Source organism: Chelonia mydas, chromosome 25 (assembly GCF_015237465.2).
Source record: "Chelonia mydas isolate rCheMyd1 chromosome 25, rCheMyd1.pri.v2, whole genome shotgun sequence".
Taxonomy (NCBI): Eukaryota; Metazoa; Chordata; order Testudines; family Cheloniidae; genus Chelonia; species Chelonia mydas.
In genome coordinates this window covers 11,642,254-11,664,704 of record NC_057858.1, presented here as the reverse complement: position 1 = coordinate 11,664,704, position 22,451 = coordinate 11,642,254, and the positions used below count along the sequence as shown (strand labels likewise).

The window sequence follows — 22,451 nt, the reverse complement described above, 5'->3', positions numbered from 1 at the left end:
CAAAGACACAGCAGAGAAGCGAGGCCCGCGCCCTTTGCCCTGGTGTACGCCCTGACACCATCCAGGCCCCCCCGCCAGCTCCCTGGGGAAGAGAAAGTAGACACTCAGCCGGCCACACGCCGCTCAGCTTCAGTGCGGGAGCTTTGCTCTGGGCCGGACCGCAAACAGCAGCTCCGCCGACCCCCGAAGGCCCAGGCCACTTCCAGTCCAGCAATGAGAGAGGCGTCTCGGCCTGACTGAAGCACACTGGGTTCATTCTGTGTTTATTATCTTTTAAATCATTATTTTTTTATTTTATTTAATACAGGTAACTTAAATGAGGTGATATAACATGAATACCCTCCCCACGCACACACCCGCGCACACACCCGCGCACACACGCACACACCGGAGAAGGTTAATGCTTTTCCCCCCCCTCCCCATCATGGTTATTTTTTCCCCGTTATAGATTTTTTATTTTATTTTTTTTTAAAAAACCCCAGGCCAAGGAGGGGATGATGGCAGGAGTGCACACACTGTACAAAATAGTACATTTAAATATTGAATACAAAATTAAAAAACAAAAACACAAAAAACGACAGCAACACGTACAAAGGAAGTTCACAGCTGGGGCAAACAGGATGTGTAATGGTGTCACGTGACCAGAGGGGGCGGGGTCCCGTCACTATTCGGAAAGCGGCCGAGCCAATCAGCTAGCACCGAGGCGCTAGAATAATGGGCCCGTGATGCTGAAGGAATGGACGTTACCGAGGACTTGGGTTTCTACACAATAGAAAACCGGACGACAGCTCACGGGTGGGGTTCTTGCTACAATTGTGGGGGATAAAGAAAAAGGGGGGGCTGGTGTTTTTATTGGGGGGGGGGGCACGGCCATATCAATACATTTGGGGAGAACGGATTAAAAAAAAAAAAAAAAAACCAACCCGAAACCCACAAGTGAGTTTAAAAACCAAAAGGACCCAGAATCCGGGGCCAGCTGTGCTCCTGCCTGGATTTCCAGGGCACTGTCGTTCCAGGGTAGCGATGCCCCAGCCCCCATCGCCCTCAAACAGACATGCTACTCCGAGACACCCCCTTAGGGACACCCGTATGGGCATTGGTACAGCCTGCTTCCCCCTCCCCCCCAGCTAAAGAAATAGGTGGGAAACAGGGCCACGGGTGGTACCCAGCTAACAGGATACACTAGTGGAAAGTTGCTTCAAGTTTTTCCTTTCATGGGGCAGGCGGCTGCAGAGGGGAGAGCGCTGGGGGGATACAGCAGTAGAAACCCAGACCAGAGCACTTCTAACCCCGGACAAAGGCTAGGGCCCAGAGCAAGACCAAAGGCAAGGGGGTAGCCCCTCCCTGCCGCCCTTCGACTTGGAGAGGGAAATAAAGCTGGGGGATGCGAGGGAGGGGGGTTTTGGAAATTAAAAGCACCAACTCCTTTCAGCCCCACTTTGGCCTGAATTAACTCATTCCCCAGCAGCACCCTTTGTTCTGCAAATAACATTCCAACTCGAGTCCCCTTGGAGGGGGGACAAAATTGGGTTGTTTTCCCAACCCCCACCCTCCTCCCTACGCTATCTTCAGCTAACTGTGATTCAAGGGCTCCTGTCTCTCCCCAAGTTTGAGTTAATGCTACCAAAAAAAAGGGAAAAACCCCAGAAAAATCCACAGGGACTGCTACTTTTCTTTCCCGATTCCCCCCCCCCCGATCATTCATGTTATTTTAAAGTTTATTTGCATCCATACCACCCAAATTTAAAAAAAAAAAAAAAAAAAAGTAAAGATGGAAAATTTGATCTCCCCCCCCACCCCCACCCCCTCCTTTCCCACCCCTCCCCCAAAACACACAAAAAAGACTTTTACAGACAAAAAACACATCACGTGGGGTTTTCTATTTGCACAGATCTCCTGACGGGGAAGGAAGAAAAAAACAAATGGACAGGAAAAAGGATTTCTACAGTCTAGGCAACACTAGGTCAGTACTGGCTCAGTCAAGTTATTAATGTCTATAAAATATTAGCCCCAAGGCCTGCAAACAGCCATTACCAAGTACTGGATTTTATTTTATTTTTTTTCTTAATTTTCCTTTTTTAAGTTAAAAAAAAAACACACAACCAACAGCTGGGTGGAAAAAAAACCTTCTGAAATTAAAAAGTTGGTCTCTACAGCAGAGGGGAAATCTATTTATTTTACCCTCCCTCTTCCATAGAAAATAAAGCAAGCCACCTTTGCTGCCGCAACGAGTCAGAATTAAGTACACACACATACACACACACACACACACACCCACACACACACCAAAAAAACCCAAACAACCAAAAATAATTTTTAAAAAAAAAAAAAAGGATAGAGCTATTGCATTGTAATTTACAATGCAAAGCAGGGGGTGGGGGTTGGGAATAAACAAACTGGGAGGATGCCCCTAGCATCTCCTCTGAGGGTCCGTAACAGAGATCTCCAAAGCCAGCACAAAGCTGTTACTGGTGGGGGACGGGGGAGAGCTGCCCCGGCACTACTTCACAACTGAGACCTGTAAAGTGCATGTGGGTTCTGCAACCTAACTGTGTGGAGTTGGGACAGGGTTGGATTGGTTTAAAAAAATTAAATTAAAATTACAAAAAAAAAACAAAACAAAACAAAAAAAACAACAACAACCAACAACAGCTGAGCAATGCTACATATAAAGAGGGAAGGAAAAATAAACAGCCCCAAATTCTGGGATCCCATGTGGCCCAAGCATGCACAGCTGCCCTCCCCACGCCCCCCCCCCCCCAAATATATATATAGCGAGCGCCAGGCTCCGAGCCTACAGGGAGCGCTTGCTTGTACTGTGCATGCTTGGGTCTTTCACAGCGAAATGAGCAGCTTTGATAAACCACAGTTCCCCTCTCCCATCCGACGAGCAAGCACTCCGCTCTGCGAAAAAGTAGGAAGTCTGGAGCCTGTTGATTCGTCAGACGGGCTCCGTTCAGTTTCTCGTGCGTTGGCTTTATTGGTTCGGCGGCGGTGTAAGGCAGGCATGTTAGAGTCCACTTATTATTCAAAACGGGAACAAAACAAAATCCAGTTCGCCAGCTTGAAACTCCAAGCGCTTCATCTCCCCGCATCATACGTCCGGGAGAGCTCCCTTCCCACCCTCATCCCATCCCCTTCCCTCTGAAAAATAAACCAGGAACAAAAATCAAAAGTGGGGCAACCCCTCCACGCTTTTCCGACAGACGTCACCCAGGTCTGCCCCAGGCATCCGGCGAATACAGAGGAGATCCGAGCGATGGGACTGAAGAGACGAGAGTCCTGGCTCTCCCCGGCGGGGTCTGTCCCACCACAGGCCCTGTTCGTTCATATCAGCCTGGGGGGTGGGGGGGGTGTGGTGTGTGTGTGTCTATGCTACGACAAATTCTGATTTCAGGTCTGGCCTTGACTTCAGGCTTCCACACTGAATCCTCGAAGTCTAGGTCCAGGCTGCCTTCGCTAGACACGCTGCTGTTGCTGTTGGTCCGGCTGGACTTGCGATTTGGCAGCCAGTGGGTATGGGGGCCCGGGCGTCCCGCCGTGCCTTCCGACGCAGCCTCTTCTGCTGCATCAGCAGCTGCAGGCGCTCCACCTTGCAGCGGGTGGCGCGGTTCTCGGTCTGCCGCAGACGGTCACCTGAAACCAAAGAGCAATCGGGGGCATGTGTTAGTTTTATGGGTTCACATTTGGAGTCTTGCTTATGTTACCGCAGCTCCCGGGGGCTCCCACGATGATCAGCGCTGTACAGCACATTGCAAAGCCATCGGGGCGGGGGATCTCCCTTGCTAGCTCAATAGATTATTATCCCCATTTTACAGATGAGGAAGGCAGATGCAGAAGTACCCACCCCAGTTTCAGTGGGATTTATGCATGCATCAGCTCCTCAGATGCACAAAGGGGATGGATTCAATGAATAGGGGTCTGGAACAGCTTCTGTATGAGGAGAGATTAATGAGACTGGAACTTTTCAGCTTGGAAAAGAGACGACTGAGGGGGGGATAGGATAGAGGTCTATAAAATCATGCCTGGTGTGGAGAAAGTGCATAAGGAAGCATTATTTACTCCTTCTCATAACACGAGAACTAGGGGTCACCCAATGAAATTAACAGGCAGCAGATTCTAAAAACAAACAAAAGGAAGCGTTTCTTCATACAACGCAGTCAACCTGTGGAACTCCTTGCCAGAGCATGTTATTATGGCGAAGACTGTAACAGGGTTCAAAAAGGAACTAGATAAGTTCATGGAGGACAGGTCCATCAATGGCTATTAGCCAGGGTGGACAGGGATGTTGTCCCTAGCCTCTGTGTGCCAGAAGCTGGGAATGGGCGACAGGGGATGGATCACTGGATGCTTCCCTGTTCTGTTCATTCCCTCTGGGGCAGCTGGCATTGGCCACTGTCAGAAGACAGGACACTGGGCTAGACTGACCTTTGGTCTGACCCAGTGTGGCCGCTCTTATGTAACTACCGCCCTTCCGCCCCTTTGAAAATACCTGCCGAGGAGAATTGCCCAAATGGCAGAGGTGGGAGTGAAAAACACCTCACGACAATCAAGCATCCCAGTTTGAGAGCACGGTTCAGCAAAGGATCTACAAGCACTGCGTGAACCAGTAGGCGAGAATTATCCCCTTATCCACAGATGGGGAAACTGAGGCGAGGAGCAGGAACAATTTAAATACTAGACCTGGCAGAGCACTAAAAAGACATGCTAGAGGGAACAATGTTGCCTTTTTTGATCCAATAGGCCTTTTAAAAAGCGTTACAAGGTCATCTGGTAGGTCAGCGGTAGAACTGGGACTAGGACCGAGGAGTCCTGAGTCCCAGCTCCTTGCTCCAACCACTAGGCACCATTCCTCTCCCAGAGCTGGGAACAGAACCCAGGAATCCTGGCTCCCAGTCCCCCTGTTCTACTCCCTGGATCCCACCACCTCTGGCAGTCTACGGAAAGTTCAAATTCTAGCACCTTTCGTACCAGCAGGATCCCAAAGGAGAGGGAGAAGCTGGACCAGGAACTGAGACGGCTTAGGGCAGCAGCTGTGATCAGAAACTCCCGCTGAACTGCCATGCGGCCGGAGGCCATGCACCGAGGACTCCCCTGGCCATCAGGAGTGATCCCGCCCCAGTGCCGAATGCTCGCTAGCTGCCCCACTCCTAACTGAATTCCTCTGAGCTCCCCCACTCCGTTCAGTCCCTACCCCCCAAAGAATTATTTACCCCTCCCGGAGTACAGGCCAGAAAGCTTCATTCCCAGACATGTCCCAAAATCGACACAAATCTCCCCAATTCACAAGCAGTGTGATGTTTGTTTTATCGCCATGGAAACAGCAGGGGGTTGGGAGAGGAAACATACCCCCTCCCATACACACACCTTCTTCCTTCCTATACCCAAGGATAAATAGAGCATGGTGTGTCTGGGAGGACGCGGGAGGGACTGCTGGGAAAGGAGAACCATTTTGTACAGGCCCTTCCAGCTGCCAGCATTCCCCCTCTTCCCGGTGACCCACGCAAAGAGCACCCAGTTTGATCCCTAGTTCTGGCTGTATCAGCCCCCCCCCCCCATCTCTGCTTCAGCCCCCCAAAATGCCGCTATCCCGGGCCTCCAAGAGGCGGACAGACAGGAGACCGCACAGCAGTGGGGAAGAGCCTGAATCCACAGCCTGGCCTCAGCAGAGCGGGGAGGGGGCTATTAAGACCCCCTCCTCCCCCCAGGCTGGATCCCTCCTCAAAACAGCTTCTGGGGTGGGGTGGGGGGGAACTACAGCCAGTGCCACCCACACAGGAGAAAGCCCCACAGTGGAAGAGCCCGAAAAGGCTGGTATGGAGGCCACAGAGAGCATGGGGCAGCTCTGTTTCCGGGGAGGAAAGGGTTGGAAGGAGTGGGCAGGGACGCTGCTCAGGTGCTCTCCCTGCGAAGGGAGAGATTGTGCCAGGGGCAGAGGTAGGTTTGTTGGGCATTTTAATGTGGGGAGCTCCCCCTTACTGAGTGGAACAGAAGCCACTGGCTGCTTCCCACCCACTCCTCTCCATCAGGAGCGCAAGCGCTCAGCGCCGGGGAGAGGGCGCGCCAGAGAGCGAGCGCCCCGCTTGGTTTAGCAGCGAGTGGGAGGATGAACAATTGCACATTTATAGATATGGGCTTCAGTGCCGGAGAAAGAGGAAAAGAGGATCCCACTCAATAATAAACTTGGCCGTGAAAGCGGCTCTCTCCCCCCCCAGCGCCAGGGAAGGGGAGGGAGCATGTGGCACCAGGTGGGGTGGCGAGAGACAGAGATGGGATTACAGCAGATCGGTTCTGCAGCCTGGCAGAGGGGGAACTAGAACCGACGAGGCCCCGAACCATACGGGCTGCGAGCGGACAAGGACAGTCATTGTATGTGCGCATGGGGGCGGGAAAACGGGCCGTACAGAACCGAGGCACAGAAAATATGGGTTCCCTGTTTCCCCCATTACAAGGAGGGGAATCAGTTCTCCCCGGTCTCTGTGTCTTGGTTTCCCCCCAATCTGTGAAGCAGGGGTAGCACTCTTCCAGCTCTAGGGGGAGGGATGTGGCTAGGAGGAGAAGGCTGGACATACTGGTGAGGGGCTCCAAGACTGGATTGTCGGGGCCTGGCGAGAACCTAGAGACTCCAGAGAGTTAATATTCCTTATCTGTATTGGGGGAGGGCCAGAGGCCCCAGTCCCGTGGTGTTAGGCATTACCCAGACACAACGAGGCTCTCCCGGACCCATGGCATGTCCAATCGCAAGTCATCCATCCCAAACCCCAAATCCAAAGCTCACACCTGCTCAGGTTTCTGGGGAGGGGGGTCCCCAGGTGTGATCCATCCCACTTGGCCCCCCAGCTGTTTTCTGTTGCAGGGTCCTGATAGCGGCTCGGCTAAGAACCAGGGGTGCACAGGGAGATAGCTATGCAAGAGAGCCCCGTGGCAGATGGGGAAGGGGGCCCTGAAATCAGTTCCCCTCAGCTACAGCCACACCAAACCCTCTCTCCTGTAGCTACAGCTAAACTGCCCCCTGCCCACTGGCGGCAGCTCTTGCCAGAGCCCTCCCACCAGAGATCCCCTCAGCGCCCCCCCCGCAGAGACCCTCTCCAAATGCTACTGATGCCTCAGGCCCCCTTGCCGTCCATGGCTGCATCAGTGGGCGGAAAGGCATGCTCGGCATGCACAAGCCTTAAATATTTAGGATCCCCTCCAGGGGGAAAGGGAGGAAAAAAATCCCTGCAGAGATACTAGCCCTGTTTGTCTGGCGTGCGAGCCAGCGGGGCGCTGTGGATAGCCGGCTAAACACAAGCAACAGTGTTGGTTTGTGTGCCTGCCCTCCCCCCTCGCCCCTTCCCTCCGTGAGAGCTCTCTGAGCGACTTCCCCTGCAGCCAGCAATGCAAAGAAACAGTCTGGGCCAGATCCGTCCTCACACAGCAACGCTACTGTTCCCAGGAGCTCGGGACAGCCGAGTACGTGGCTAGGGGTCACCGGGGCTGGGGTGATTGCTCAGAGAGAAATGGAGAGCTGCCCCCCCACCCCAGCCCCTACCCACGGATATGCCAGCTGCAAACATGTCTGAGCCGGGTTCTAACACAGGGCAGAAGGGATTTGCAGGGTGAGGGTGTCTATGAACCTTGTTATTAAACCCCCAGGGTGGAGGAGGTGGAGCATCTATCTCCCCTCTCTCACACGCTAGAGTTTCATACCCATGCCAGAACCAGTGCCAGATCCTGCACTGGGGCTGAGCAGGCTCTGGAGAAGCCCAGTTAAAAGGGTCCTAGGCCATGATGCAGCTACCAGGCCTCTTTATAGCCCATTTCAGACTGGGCTATAAAGTCTATATAGCCCTATATAAAGCCCTATAAAACCCTATATAGCCCTTGTCCATCCTGGAGGAAGTTGCTACATCGGGAGCAGGACAAACGGGTGACTACATGTTAAATCTGCCCCATCCCTCCCCCCCCCCCCCCTTTTTTTTTTTTGCTGGTCAAACACTGTTTCACCTTGTGGCGTAGATGGGACCACTGTCCCTTAGTTGCATGCAGACCCACGCGGATGCCAGCATTTCTATAGTGTGGACAGGTCCTTGGAAACCAGCTCAGCCTCAGAGTAGGACTGCCACCTTTGAGACACAGAAAACCCAGCCAACCCCATGGGGCCCCCTTAATGTCCGCCACCCCGCTCCTTAGCCCTCCCTGCTAGCGAGCCCCGGCTCTGTCCCGCTTCCCGGGCAAGGTGGTGCCGAGAGGAGCCACCGGGGTTGGGCCGGTTGAGGGCCGAGCACGCAGAATGGGACCCGGCCGTGCTCCCAGCCACATGACGTGCAAAGCAGCCGCAAGATGGCTGGGTGGCCGTGCAGCATGCAGGCGCCATGACCCCCAAGCGAGAAAGAACCCACCCTACTGTATCTTTTCACCAGCAAGGGCCGTGCAAAAGCAGCTGGGGAAGGGGAGGGGGCGGGGGGGAGAAAACGAGAGACTGGACAGCCCCGAGTCCTCCAGCAGCAGCCATGTTTCAAGATGGCTGCCGTGGCCTAGTTCCCATCCCACCAGGCCTCGCTCAGGCTCTCTGGGAGCGCTCGCATGCGACGTTCGGGCCCCAGCGAGCTCTTGTTTGCATTGGCCGAGAGGCAAAGACCCAGTGGGCGGGAGGGACGGGGGGGACGGGGCACGCGAAGAATCACATTTGCACGGCACACCACCACGCGGCCCCCGCCTGGGGCTTCAGAAACGCGAGTGACTTCCAGTTTCAGTTCTTTTCTCTAAGCAAATCGTTGCAGAGAAGGAACCTCGGGGCGGCCAGGAGTCCCGGCTCCCTTCCTGCTTCGAGCAGCGCAGGTGTACAAAGGGGAGCGACTGCTGGGGGGGGCGGGGGGAGGAGAGACGCTACCTTCCACGCCTGAGTGAGTGCGTCTCAGACACACCCTATCCGCCGAGCCCCTCCCTTCCACCCAGCACCCCCTCCTGCCCCAGTTTCAAACCCCTACTGAGAAGAGGAGAGAGGGCTGTTCCCACATCCCCCCCGCTCTCCTCCCAACACAGATCATCTCCAGCGGAGAACCAGCCATTTCCTACTCTAACCATTCATGGGGCTTTGCAATGTGTGCGCGCGGGCTTAAAGGGGGTCCCAGAGTCAATAGCTTACAAAAGCTTCCTCCACCCTTGGGTACCGATGGAGGGTGAATTAAATGGGGTGGGGGGAGGAGTTGGGTTCCCGCCCCCCCCAAGCACACGCAGAGTTTAAGCGGCACCGATCGGGGGGCACGGGAAGAGGCTGGAAGCAAGGTGTGCAATGTTATTTCAAAACCAGTCAGTGAAAGGCCCACGACTCCTCCCAAACCCTAGGAACGGGGGTGGGGGGGGGCAGCTGGAGTCGGCTTCCTGCAGGGCTCAGCACATTTCCAGCCCCTGGAGCAGGGCCTTTGTTGTTGCCTCTTCCCCCCCGCCCCGCCCGCCTTACCCCCTTCCTTTTTCTTCTTCTTCTTCTTCTCCTCTCTCTCCCTCCCCCTCAGTTTCTTTTCTGCAGCGCCCACCTCCCTGCTCCGGAGCCAAGTGAACAAACAGAGCGGGGAAGCTGGGGTGGATGGAATGCAGCTTCCCCCCCCGCCCCCAGGCCGCTCTGGGGGGTCGATCCCAGCAAGGGGGGCTTGAAAGGACTTTGAGAGGGGCTGCGGGGGGGAGGAAGCAGCATTGCTCCGAGTGGAGGAGGGGAGCTCACCCAGAGAGGCCTCCCCGGGGATGGCGGAAAAGGAGAACGTAGGAAGGGCTGAAGCCAGAGGCTGGGGTTTGCTGGGCAGCCTGCAGCAGTGAGCTTGGGAAGGCAGGATGGAGGGGAAAGGAAAGGAGAATGGAGAGAGATGGAGGGAGCTCATCTGAGGACAACACCCCCCCCCCGCACCCCTCAGGTCGCCACAAGCAGAGAGAGACCCCCGAATCCTGCCCCGGCCCCAGGGCAAGCAGCCGCCAGCATCTGGGCGGCTCGGAAGCTGGTTGGTTGCCACGTCTCATTTCTCTCTCCCCTGCCAAGAGACGCTTCCCTAATGAGGGAGGGCAGCTGCCCCGTCTCACAATGCCGGTGACCGTCCCTGGGCGCAAGAATCCTGCTAAGCCCTGTTTCGGCGGCCTCCGGCGTCATGAAAGGAAGAACAAGGAGGGGGCGGGAAGGAAAGAAATTAACTTTCTGGGGATGGGAGGGGGCGGCACAGGGCCCAAAGCTCAAGGTGAATAAAGAGCTTGCTCCCTGCAGATAAGTGGAGGCCTCCTACACGCATAACCCCAGCCGAGCCCTGCCATGGGAACGGGTGGGCGGGGTAGAGACAGGGCCCTGCCTTACCAGCCGCATACACAGCCTCTTACCAACGCTCTGCCCTTGGAGGGACCATCAAAGCCCTTGGCTGGCAGAGCATGGGTTTGGCCTCAGGAGCCACCCCACCCCCACCCGTGTGTGATGTCAGGAAACAGTCCCACACTGGGGGGAAACTGAGGCACAGAGAGGGCAAGCCACTTGGCCATTGTGAGCCATCAGCGAAGCTGGGAATGAAACCCAGGAGTCCTGACTCCCAGTCTCCTGCTCTAACCACTGGATCCTGTTCCACTCCCGGAGCTGGGGATAGAACTCAAGAGTCCTGACTCCCAACCCTGTGCTCTGACCACTAGACCCCACTGCCTCCATGCAGGTGCCTGAACAGACTATGCCAATGGCTTGTCTGCGGCAGCTGCAAGGCTCATGAGCTTCTGCAGAGGTGGCAAACTGGATCGGGGCTGGAGGCACACGTCTGACTTCTAGGATCCTGCGTAACCTAGGGCAGGCCCCAGCTCGGGGAAGTGGTGACGGCAATGCAAAGTCCTCTCCAGGCAGATGTCTGGCTGGAGTCCACCTAGAAGCACCCCAAAGCTTGGCACCCAGACAGAGGGCTCTGCCCCCAGCTGGGAAAGGGCCCAGGGCGAGGGGGTGGGAAGTATATTTCAAGTCTGCCAGGAAGAAAAAAGCAGGATTGTTTGTGTTGACCCCACACACAACCCTTCCCCCAGACTTCTATTTCTGCAGCATGTCCCAGCCTACAGCTTCCTCAGGGCCAGGCCAAAATGCCAAACCAGAGGCCAAGTGCTTTCTTCCCCACCCCATCCCCAACCAGCCTCCCTGGCTCTGAATGGGCCGCTTTGTCTCGCCCTGGATTAGACGGCAAGGTGGAGAAGGGGGTGTGCGTGTGTGGCTGCATTGTAGCCGGAACAGAGGCGAGAGCAGCAGGGGGACAGACAGGAGAGATTGGAGGGAAAGAAGGAAGTGGGAGGAGATGGTGGCCTGCTGAATGAGATCAGAGGAAGGGATAAAAATCTTTCTGCACCAGGAATTGCTGGGGGGGTGGGCGCAGAGAGTCACCCCCATTTCCAGAGTCCTACCCCAAACCCGCGCATGCACACCCCAGGCCAGTTACCCATTGGTAATGCCACCAATCCGAATGGAGTCACAACGCCGGCACAGAACACGGTTCAACGAACACATAGAACATACAAAAAACGGCCAGATAATTCTGAGAAGAGTTCAGCCAGCGGCCACAACCGGGGCCAGCGCTTGGTTCCCCCATTTTAAAACATCTGAGTAAGTGGGGCAAAAGTTTCCCAAAGGCATTAAGTGCCCCCTGTATACAGAACAGTCCTCAATGTCACCAACTGTGCCAAACAGTGTTGGAGACCTACAATGGGACACGCACGTGTTCCTTCAGAACCATGCCACCAAGCCTCAAGGTCACACCTATGAACACCGACTTATTTATATCACAGCTAACCTGATCAGACTTAGGACCCCTCCTCCCTTAATGGGTGCTGTACACACACAGGTGTTCGCAGCCCCTGCCCTTGAAAAGCTTCCACAATCCTTAGCCAAGATTCTCACAAGTAACTAGCGATTTTTGGGGTGTCCCCCGCCTTCTGACTGGGGACACCTAGTGGCTCGGGCACAACAGTGGGACTCAGGAGACCTGGGTTCTATTCCCAGCTCTGCCATGGCCCTGCTGGGTAACCTTGGGCAAGACTCTGGGCCTCAGTTTCCCCATCTCTGAAGGGTAGGGGGGAGATCATAAAACCGACATCCTTTGTAAGGCACTCTGAGATCTATGGATTAAAAGTGCTAGGTAGTATAACAGAGGGGCCTGATTTGCAAAGGGTACTTTTTGAAGATCAGACCATGTTGGAGTCCCAAAATTTCATCAGTGCAAATCTTGGCTCTTCATTTTAAGTCTTAGGTTTTAAAATTTTATTTTATTTTCAATGCCAGGACTAGTTTCCCCAGTCCCCCTGAAGTCCAATTCACCAAACAGGAAGTGAAATTGACCAGTCTCTCTTCCAGTGACATTAGTTGGCAGCTTTTAGAACCCCATTTGAGTAATCAGCCAACTATAGCCCCTGCCACTTGAATGGGTTAACACAAGCCCTGTGGTTTTCTACATTAACTCACTGGGGCACACACACACCCCTTACTAGGGTTGAAGGGGAAAGGTAAAACACACAGATAAGAAACAGGTAATAGGTTTGCAAATTCACCCAGGGAATCCTGAGCGCCTTAACTGCATGGATGAGATGCAAATTGGGGGCAAAGATTTTTCGTTTCTTTTTTTTTTTTTTTTAAAAAGGAGGAGAAACTTGCACATTAAAATGCATAGCCCCAGCTTGCCCATTGGAGGGTGAGAGCATTGATACTGGGTCCCTCCAATGGAGCGATTATGCATCACTCCAAATCAGTATGTAGCCAAGAAAGCATAGGCATAACAGTACATTTTAATAGGCAAATCACAAGCAGAGGACCTAAAGATAATAGCACTGTAAGATTGTCAGGGCAGGGACCTTCCATTTCTATAGGGCCAGATCCTCACTGGTATTTTGGCCCCTAGCTTCCATTGAAATCAAGGAATTAGGGCCCTAAACACCTTTGAGCATGTGGGCTATTGTGCCTAGCACACGGTGGTAAACAGAGAGCGCCCTATCACACACCCACCCCCCAAGTCAATCAACCAGCCTCCATTGGTTTAATTAATTCTGCTGTTAAGCTTCTTCTGCAGTCTTTACAGACACTGGGGGGTGGGGGGGGGGGGGGGGTCCTAGCCAAAGAGGCTTTTGGAACAAGATGGCAAAGGGCCAGTCATTAAAATAAATAATAAGCAAACAAACAGGCTCTCTTTACTCTGCAGCAGAGGGTGGAGTCTGAGCGCAGGCAGCTCTACCAGGGGAGTTAACCCTTGGCTAGAAGTGCTGGGGTTTTCACCCAGAACCAGGCTCAATCTCTCGGCCTTCTTTTAGGCGAAGGGCAAATCGTGGTACTTGGGAACACTCGGCTTTTCACCCTACCCCCTTCGCTGCCCCCCCCTTCCGCGCCAGTTGGCTGGAAGCCCCATCAGGACAGTTACAGAACAAAGAGGCAGACGGAACCGGATACACAGAGGAAGTGAATCGGAGCAAGCAAATCCCAGCTAGGGACCCAGCCTCCTTCCTTCCCACCCCATCACCCACACTTCCTCTGTCGTCAGCAGGGGCCTTGCAGCCCATCAAGAAACCTAGGCCTGGGGAGAAAAGAGATGCAAAAAGCCCCCCCCCCCCCGCCACAACAAACTCCTCCTTCTGAGCGCCGCACTAAGATGATCAGCAGAACCATCCTCCTGCCTCTGATGGCCTTTAACTCTCACTCAGCTGCACCACTGAAATCAATGGGGTGCCAGGACCCAGCCAGCACTCTCAGCATCACACCTGTCTTGGGCCCATGGTGGGCCCGGTCCCAGCCCAGTGTGCCATGGACATGTCACAGCTTCCCTAACAATGAGGCCTGCGGCGAGCGGCAAAGCCATAGCTCAGCCAACAGGGACACGCAAACAGCCAGAGGGCCACATGCGGGGCGTCACGGGGCAGGACTCACCACTGGGCTTGCACATCCTGATTTGGCTCTGGCACTGGACCACGGAGTGCAGGGGCTGCGAGGCCATGGTCGGTTGCGGACGTACAGTTTCTCTGAGGTAGTTTTGCCGGCGGGGTCCGGGAGGGCGGGGGCGAGGAGGGGGCGCACTGGGTCTGGCACCGCAGCTGCGTCAGGGACTGAGGCATGCCCTGGTAGTGCCGCGTGGCGCTCAGGAGGTCATTGAGGATCTGAAGGATGGTGCCGATATCACGCCGGGGCCGCCCGCTGCTGTCCTGGCAGTTGGGGTGCAAAGTGCCTGCAGGGGAGAAGAGTCGGGGGGAGGGGGAGGAAAAGGGTCGGGGGGATGCGTCATGCCATGCTGCCTGTAGGGGATGCTTGGGGGGCAGCAGCTGAGCCCTACCCTTGGCACACTCTGTCCCACCCCTCAGTGGCTCCCCATAAGCATCTTTGTGTTCTGGGGCAGGTCACAGTGCAGGGCCCTGGGTCGAGGGGGTCAATGCACTGAATCTCCCAGGAAGGCTGGCAGCCAAAGCTGGCACGAGCCCCCATCCCAGGCAGGATGCTGAGGTAGGAAGAGACGCATCAAACTCAGCTCTCATTAGCCACCAAAAGTTGCCCTCACTTGGCAACAGCTTCTGGTTACCACGCCAACCAACCTGGGCCTTGGTCCAGCCCTGGTTCTCCCCTCCCCATCGTTCTGCACAAGCAGCGTGAAAAAAAGACAGTTTCCAATTCCCCAGCCACGCACACCGGTGCTTGCCGATGGCATCGCACCGGAACTGGTGAGAGGAGAATCGAGCCCACAGTCCCCTGGGCTCTCAACGTACCGGAGAAGGTCCCTGAGAAGACCCCAGGAGCGTGGTTAACGAAGCTCTCTATGACTGCGCCAGGCTTGCGGGATCGGCTTGTTGGGGCTGGGTTGCTGCTGGCAGAATTGTTACTCCGGGTGCTACAGTCCACCTGGCAAGTGGCAGGAAAGAGAGACGCTTATTAGCCATTAGAAACAAACAGACACTAATGGGCCTGAAGGCTCCCACTAACCCGCAGCCACAGGGGCAGACCCTAGGTCGACGGGTGGCTGGGGGAAAAAGTCCCACATCCAAACTCCAAAGTTAGAATCTTATTTCCTTGGCCAGCATAAGGCGTGAAGTTTCCCTCAACCCTTTGGGACAAGGCAGTACCCACACCCACGCAGGGCGATCCCATAATCATCATTGTCCCTCAGTCTTAACTAGTGCTTGTCACCCACAGATCTCAAAGCACTTTACAAAGGAGGGCAGCGTCATTATCCCCATTTTACAGATGGGGAAACTGAGGTACAGGGCACTGAAGCAACTTGCTCACCCAGCAGTGGCAGAGCCAGGAACAGAACCCAGATCTTCTGCATGCCAGTCCAATGCTATATCAACTAGGCCATGCAGTCACAGGGCACTTCCAAAAGCAATACCAGAAATCAGCCAGGTTTCAAACCTGCATTGGCCAAGCCCCGTTCAAAACCATTCACAGTGAAGAAAAAGGATTTTAGAGGGCCATCTTCATTGCTAACATCTGCCTTACATTTGGGTCTTGAGCCTCCAAGACCCATGAACCCATTGGGCCAAGAAACCCGCTCACTTGGAAGGGAGCATGGTCTAGGTGGTTAGGGCACGAGAAGACCTGGGCTCTATCTCCTGGCTCTACTCCTTGAGTAAGTTGCTTTCTCCCTTATCTGTGCCTCAGTTTACCCACCTGTGAAATGGGGATAATGTGGCTGCCTGCCTCTGGGAAGTGCTTGGCAATGAAAGATGCCAGCCAAGGATTATGATGAGTCTGATAAGCAGTGATCCTACTTTGAGACCTGAGGGCTGCTGGATATTTCCTCCCATGGCAAGCTGGGGTTTTCCTTGGATTACAAGCATTTTGCACTCAAAGCACAAGAGGCAGTACGCAGACCAGACTGGATAGCGTCTCTCACACAGGCAAACCCTCTCCCCCGACACCCCCTACCAAAATCTAAAGCAGGAGACCTTTGCCTTACGCTTTGCAATAAAAAGAGAATACTATGCCTTTTTCTAGCACCATTTGCCTCAGGATCTCACAGCATTTGGAAAAATGTAACAAGGCCTCACAACAACCCTTGTTTTATAGATGGGGAAACTGAGGCACGGAGTTGGGCTGTGACCCGGTCAGTGGCAGGAGTGGAAATAGACAGGTTCTTTTTCTAACCACTATAGAACAGACACCTTCCAGACCCAGGACTAGAACCCAGGAGTCTGGAGGCCCCCAGCTCCCTCCTTCTCTCTCCCCACCTGACTTATTTTTAAAGCCAGACTCACCTCTGAGCAGGAGGAGACGACGCTGCTGTTAACTGTTTGCGTGCTGGCCCCGATGTGACCGGAACATCCCGGCTGTGACAGGGGCCGGGTGGGCGGCGTTACAGTACATGGGCGTGGCCTGTGCCGAGGGGGCGGGGCTGGGGGCGGGGCTTCTGCTGGCAGGTGGCACCACTGGGATGCGGGCGAAGTTGGAGCTGCTCCCTCCGTGAAGCGTCCTGCACTGGGGTGGGGCCGGCCGCTGCCCCGGGCTCCCCCCGGCTGGCGATGACGTGCCGATGCTGGAGCTGCCCTCCGCTCTGCTGAGCCGCCAGCTGGAGCTGCACGAACATCATGTGGTCGCCGACCCGCAGGGCTAGCGTCAGGGGGGACCTTCCAGACAGGAAGTCATTGACCTGAGGAGAGGAGAGCAGTTAGGGTCACAGTCTCAAATCGCGGTGCAGCAGCTTTGGGTGAGGTGGGGGCTCCAGCAGAGTCCGACCCACTGCAAAGGGGCAGCAGAACGGTCCCAGGTGCAACCGGTTCCAAGATATGGGGGCGAGGAACGGGACAGGACAGCTCGGGGTTGCTTTTGACTTCTCTCCATTGCCCAGCTATGCCCCCTGGCCCCCCGATTCAGTGAAGGAACAGGAGTCCTAGAGGGGGGCACCCATGGGCTTCCCCTGAGTAGACTGATCACAGGACTGGGGGGGACGATGGACGGTGATAGGGATCTGAAAGGCTGCTTTGATCATTTAGGGGTGGGGAGCTGGATTTGTGCTTCTGGGGTAGGTACTTGGCCCAGAAGCCATTAAGCCCCCCTCCCCCTCCCCACACACCCCCAGTCTGTATCCCACTCTTCCCCCACCATGATCTCACCCCCCATGCCCACACTGTCTTCTCCCAGCCCACATACAGAAGGCCGCGTTCCCTGCAGCAGGGCAATGGACCCGGAAGGAGCCTGCAGCCATCCCAGAGCCACATGGGCATCAGCACCCGGAGAGCTCCCACGACTGCTGACTGAGCAGAAGCAGGAAAGGGGGAGCGTGCCAAGAGCCCAGCAGGGTGGGGGCAGCTGCCTTGGATAGGCAGGGGCCACGTCGGGGCTAAAACTGAGTAGCCAGGCCTTTTAGAAGAGGGACCCCCTTGCTCCTTAGGACCTTGCAGCTAGAAACTCCTCCCAGATCCCCGGAACTCCAGCAGGACACCGGGCAGAGGGGTGCAGGGGGTGGGAGGGGACCCTGATGGGTTAAAGCTCAGGACCCTCAGGACTTGCCCGCCACATCTCATCCTTGCGTGACCCGTGGTGCCAGGGGAGCAACTGACGGAGGCGGCTTTTACAAAAATAAAAACAGGGGAGGGTCGCCACCCCACCCTGGTGATAAACCTGCCCACACAGCCGCTCCCCGCAGTGCACAGGAAGAGATTAACCAGAGCTTGGCAGGGGGGGGCAAGCGGGACAAGGTCCAGCAGCGGGGGCTGGAATCCACCCTCTGACATACTCTTTATGGCTCTTACTGTGGACGCTTTCTGCCCACCCCCACCCCAGTGACACACGCACCCCTTTTCATTTGCACAGCTGTGCATTTGCATTTCCCTATAGCCTGAAAGAGACTTCTCTTCCCCGGCGAGTCTAGCATCTGCCAAGCCCGCTGCACCTGAGACAGTGGCAGGGGACGGAGACAATGCCAAGAAAAGTCACCTGACTCCCTCCTTTCCAAGGAGGTCACAGCCAATGCTAAGGGGTCACCCCCATTTTCCCTGCTCCTCGCCCCACGTGGAGCGATAGCAGCCCTTCCAGGCGCTGTAATATGACTTGGCTGGCATGTCCAGACCTCCCACTACAAAGCACTACGTAAGGATCAGAGGGGCTACACCTCTCCAGCCCAAGGGGCTAAGCACACTTCTTTCATGGCTAGGACTTGGGGCCAGTCCCTCAGCGGACTACTTGCCCTGTTCAATCACTGGATAAACCCAGTTTCTGGGCATGGGGGCCCATCTCACACATCCATGAAACAAAGGCAGATGACACGTTTGATCTTTAAAAGGGGAAAGGAAACATCTGGGTCTCCCATGCTATGGAGGCTCTCACGTGAGACACCCAGGACTGGACTGTCTTCCAGAGACGCTGAGCACCCACGAGCACACCCAATGTCAACGTGAGCTGCCAGGGCCCAACACCCATGGCGGGGGTATCAACTCTGGGGGACCAGAAACAGACACCCAGACAATTCAGTGGCCATTTCCGAGTTAGATCTTTGGGTCCCAGGGCTGCATTGGAGCCAAATCCCTGCACAGTGACTCAGTCGAGAGGGAAACAGCCACAGAAGGATTGCAAAGAAGTACCCACTGAACTATCAGAAGACTCCTGGAGAGGTGGTTGGGATTTCACAGCATCTCTTTCTCGTTCACTGCCCCAGCCGGAGGGGGATGCTGGGAAGAAGGGGAATTCCCCCAGCAGCTGGAGATCTCCAGCGGGACCTTTAACCAGGAACGCCAAGCCCAGGGGGAAAACCCACTGTGGATTTCACACTCAGGAATTTTCCTCCATCTGGGGCTCAGCACAAACATACGCCACCTTGTCCCAGCTCTATCCAATCTCCTGCTAGCTTGGCCCTCGTTAACCTGAAGGCTCATGAGCAGGACCGAGGAAATCCAAGCTCTCTATGTATCAAACTGCAGCCTGCCCCACATAGCACTTGGTGTCTGGGCACCCTCAACAAGGTCCGGCAGTTCAGGAGGGGCGCCCCTCCCCCCCGCCCCATCTCCCACGTTGCCTTGTGATGTATTCCCCATCCCAATCAGCAAGGCTGCAGGAAGTGGAGGGGCCTCCGGGGTTTGAGCTGGGGATGGGGGAAGAAGTCAGCACTTGGGGGGAAAAGAGGGAAACACGCATCTGCTGAACCCTCGGACCACTCGCCGGGGGGAGGGCGCGGCCAGAGACGTTAATCTCCCTCATCGCTGATCAGATTCCGTGGAGTCGGGTGACCAGGAAGGGGAGGAAAAAGAGACAGAGGGAGGCTGGAGGGGCGTCACTGAGTATGTCACCGCAGAGCCCCCACCTTGGGGAAGCCGTTGCAGTGGCATGAGAAGGGAGGCCGGCCATACAGACCCAGCTGGGGTGGGAGGCCCATGCAGTCCCTCCCACCCCACAGGGGTAAAGGCCGACAGGATCCTTGCTGAACGGGGCTCCCCCGAAGCCCTGCCAGCTCTCACGCTCTGCCCACCCAGCAGCCGTCACCTACGAGCCGTTAGTCACCCCTTTCCCAGCTCCCCCTACACGCACCCCTGACCTTTCTGCAGCCAAGACCACCGGTGTGGCGTGTCACTCGCTGAGGGCGACCACAGAGCGCCTTCTCAGGGAGCCCCCACCCCCCAACCCTGTATCACGCTCTGTGCAAAGAAGGGGGAAGAGCCTCACGCCCCCCATCCCCGCCCATGCAGATCCCGCAACAGAGGTTACCACGGCCCAAGGCAGCTGCCATCGCAGCCACCAGGAACCCACCCTGTGCCAAGAGAGCGTGGGTGCCCGGGCCACCTGCAGCTCAGACAGGCAGGAAAACCGCGCAGAGCAGGCGAGGAGGGGGGCCAGGAGCCAGTCTGAAGGGCCGCGCCACCGGCCCCCAGCTCCTGCGATACCCACAGCTCCGCTGCCGGACACGAGAAGTGAAGAGACGGGGGAGCCTTTCCCTGAGCATGGGGGGCACTTCTGCCCCCTCCCCCCCCCCCCCCCCCCCGGAGCAGAGCCACCAAGTCACGCAGAGCAAGGCAGGGTGAAGCAGCCCTGCCAGGCGAGCGTGTGGCCAGGGACTGGCAGCGACTCAGGAAGGTGACTAGAGGACAGCGAGGGGGCAGGCGAGGACACACACACCCCCCGCCCCCCAGCGCAGTGCTCCGGGGGCGGGCGGGCCCCTCTGCAGCATGACTCAGGCGAGCGCACACAGTGACAAAGGCCACTGCGAGGCAGAGCACCTCCATGCCCCCCCCCCAAAACACCTACAATGGGGAGGGGAGGGGAGTTTGTCACCCTCCCCCATCTCCCCCCCAACCCACAGGCTCAGAGAGTGGCAGGTGATGGAGCAGCTGGGAAGGGAGAGGAGCAAGGAACTCCCATGAAAAGCATGGGATGCCCAAATCATAGGGAGGCTGGAGGGAGAAAACCCCTCCCCATGCCCCCAACAGCTGCTCTCCGCCCCCACAGCTAAACAAGGCCAGAGATCCCAACATGGCTCGGCTCCCCCCCACCCCATTACTTATTCTAGGAGGTGCCTGGCAGCGTAAATCACCCGCCATCTGCTCTGGGGAAAAAAGGCAGGGGGGAAAGAATATTAAAGGCCCAGCTTGAGGGGCTGGCTAGTGCTGCCCCAGGGCCCCCCAGCCCACACCCCTCCCCCTATGCTGCCACTTCACATTCCACCTGCCTGGGGGGCCGGCTTTAACACTCGCCAGGCCGGGGTGTGTGTGTGTGGGGGGGGTGCTATTCCTCCAGCCTCTCCTCCAGCTCCTGCTCCCCCCACCCCCAACCAGTCAGGGGAAAAGCACAGAGGGAGGGGAGCAGGGCAGACGCACACACAACAGTCCTGGTTGTGGAGAGAAGGCCAGGCCGTGCTGATGTCTAGTTACACACACGGGATGGACACCCCAGCAGGGATCGATCACAGGTGCACCCCGCGCCCTCCTAATGCAGAGGGAGGGGTGGCTTTTCAGTCAGCAGCGGCCCAACGCTGGGCAAGGGACCGGGCAGGATCTGCCCCTCTGCTTCTTGGCTCACGAGGGTCCCGGGAAGGGAGGGGAGGATTCATGAACAATCACTTCGCCCCCCACCTTTCGTTGGCGAAGATGAATATTTGTCTAAGCCGGCTGGCACTGGGCTGCAAGCGCCTGAAAGGCGGACAGACCCTCCTGCCCTCAGCATGCCAAATGGGGTGCAATTCATGCACCCCACAGAACGGAAGGGAGGCCTCTGTTCTCAGGCCAAGCTTCCAAGGGGGCACCGAGACAGGGACCGCTGTGCACCCAGCCAGCCCTGCTGTCTGCAGCTAGCCCTGCTGTCTGCAGCTACCTCCGTTCCCAGCACCAATCTCCTCCCCAGCCCTAGCTTGTCCAGCAGTGGAGACTCCCCCTACACCCGCTTCTCCCCGGCCCCAGCAGTAGCTTCGGTATCACACCAAGACCCCCCCTCTTCCCCCCCCATCCAAGAGAGACGCTGAGTTCTGAGAAGCCGTGGGAAAAGCGGCTTAAAAATAACAGCGAACCCCCAGGCGCGTCAGATGGAGGCCGCAGAGGAAGAGGTGGGCGTGAAAGAGATGCTGCAACTTCGGCCATCGAGGTTACAGCTGGGGGGGAGGGAACACTCCTCCGGCCCAGGGGGGAGATGTGTGCGCCCACCTACCCTGCACAGAGCCCTGGATGTGGGCGGGGCGGGGGGGGGGGGGGGAAGAGGATCCCCAATCTAATCCCAGCCTCTGTGGCTTTCATGACCCTCAGTTTCTCCAGCTGTAACGGGGTGGAGGGAAAACTCAATGTGCCCCAACGCAGGGGGGGTTGGACACCCTGCCCCCCCCAAACGCACATGCACCCGATAAACCCACAGCCCCAGCGAGCGCCTCATACACGCTCCTGGAGAGAGGGGCCAGCTAAGCCCTTTTCTAACAGCAGAGTCCTCTCCCGGGCCCGCCAGTCACGATTCCCCTCCCTCCAGCCACAAAAGATTCCCCCGGAATCAAAGGCCCAGCAGTCACGACTCCCAGCCCCCCCCCGAATCGAGCATCCAGCCATTCAAACACACAGCGCTCGCCCCCCGCCAGCCAAACAAAGGGTCTCCAGTGCGGGAGCATTGCTGCCCGGGAGAGAGGCATCTCGAGAGGGCTCTGAACTAACCAGGCTTTGGGGCACCCCAGAATCCCCTCCACCCCTCTTCTCAATGGAGACTACTCCCTTGTTCTCCAGGAGCGGGGAGGGGAAAGCCTCACAGGTGGGAAATTAACATATGGAGAAAAGCCTGGATCCCCAGATGGGAGGGGGCTCAGAGAGCCTCCCCCCGCCCCCGCACAGCTTCCTCGCTCACCCCTAAAGAAACAGGCACTGCTGGATATCAGCCCCACAGCACACTGGCCTTCCCCTCCCCCACGACCTACAGACCCTCTGCTGATCACCCCTTACTGGCTCAGGTGCAAAGAGAAAAGGGGTGGAGGGGAGCAGCCAATTCCTACACCCACCCCTGTGGGCTTCCACCAGGCAAAATATTGACCATTTCCAGCATATATAGGGTGGGC

The 22,451-nt window shown here is 56.5% G+C and overlaps 1 protein-coding gene across 1 annotated transcript in view; it reads right to left on the bottom strand.

The window, feature by feature from the left end:
- Positions 1-258: 258 nt before the first annotated feature.
- Positions 259-22,451, bottom strand: part of MIDN (midnolin) — a 30,934-nt gene continuing 8,741 nt past the window's right edge. The window contains 9 exon segments of the mRNA XM_037885842.2: positions 259-3,400; positions 3,402-3,515; positions 3,518-3,636; positions 13,886-13,955; positions 13,957-14,180; positions 14,713-14,845; positions 16,201-16,251; positions 16,253-16,427; positions 16,429-16,592. Coding sequence (XP_037741770.1) covers positions 3,371-3,400; positions 3,402-3,515; positions 3,518-3,636; positions 13,886-13,955; positions 13,957-14,180; positions 14,713-14,845; positions 16,201-16,251; positions 16,253-16,427; positions 16,429-16,592 — 1,080 coding nt within the window. The 3' untranslated portion in view covers positions 259-3,370.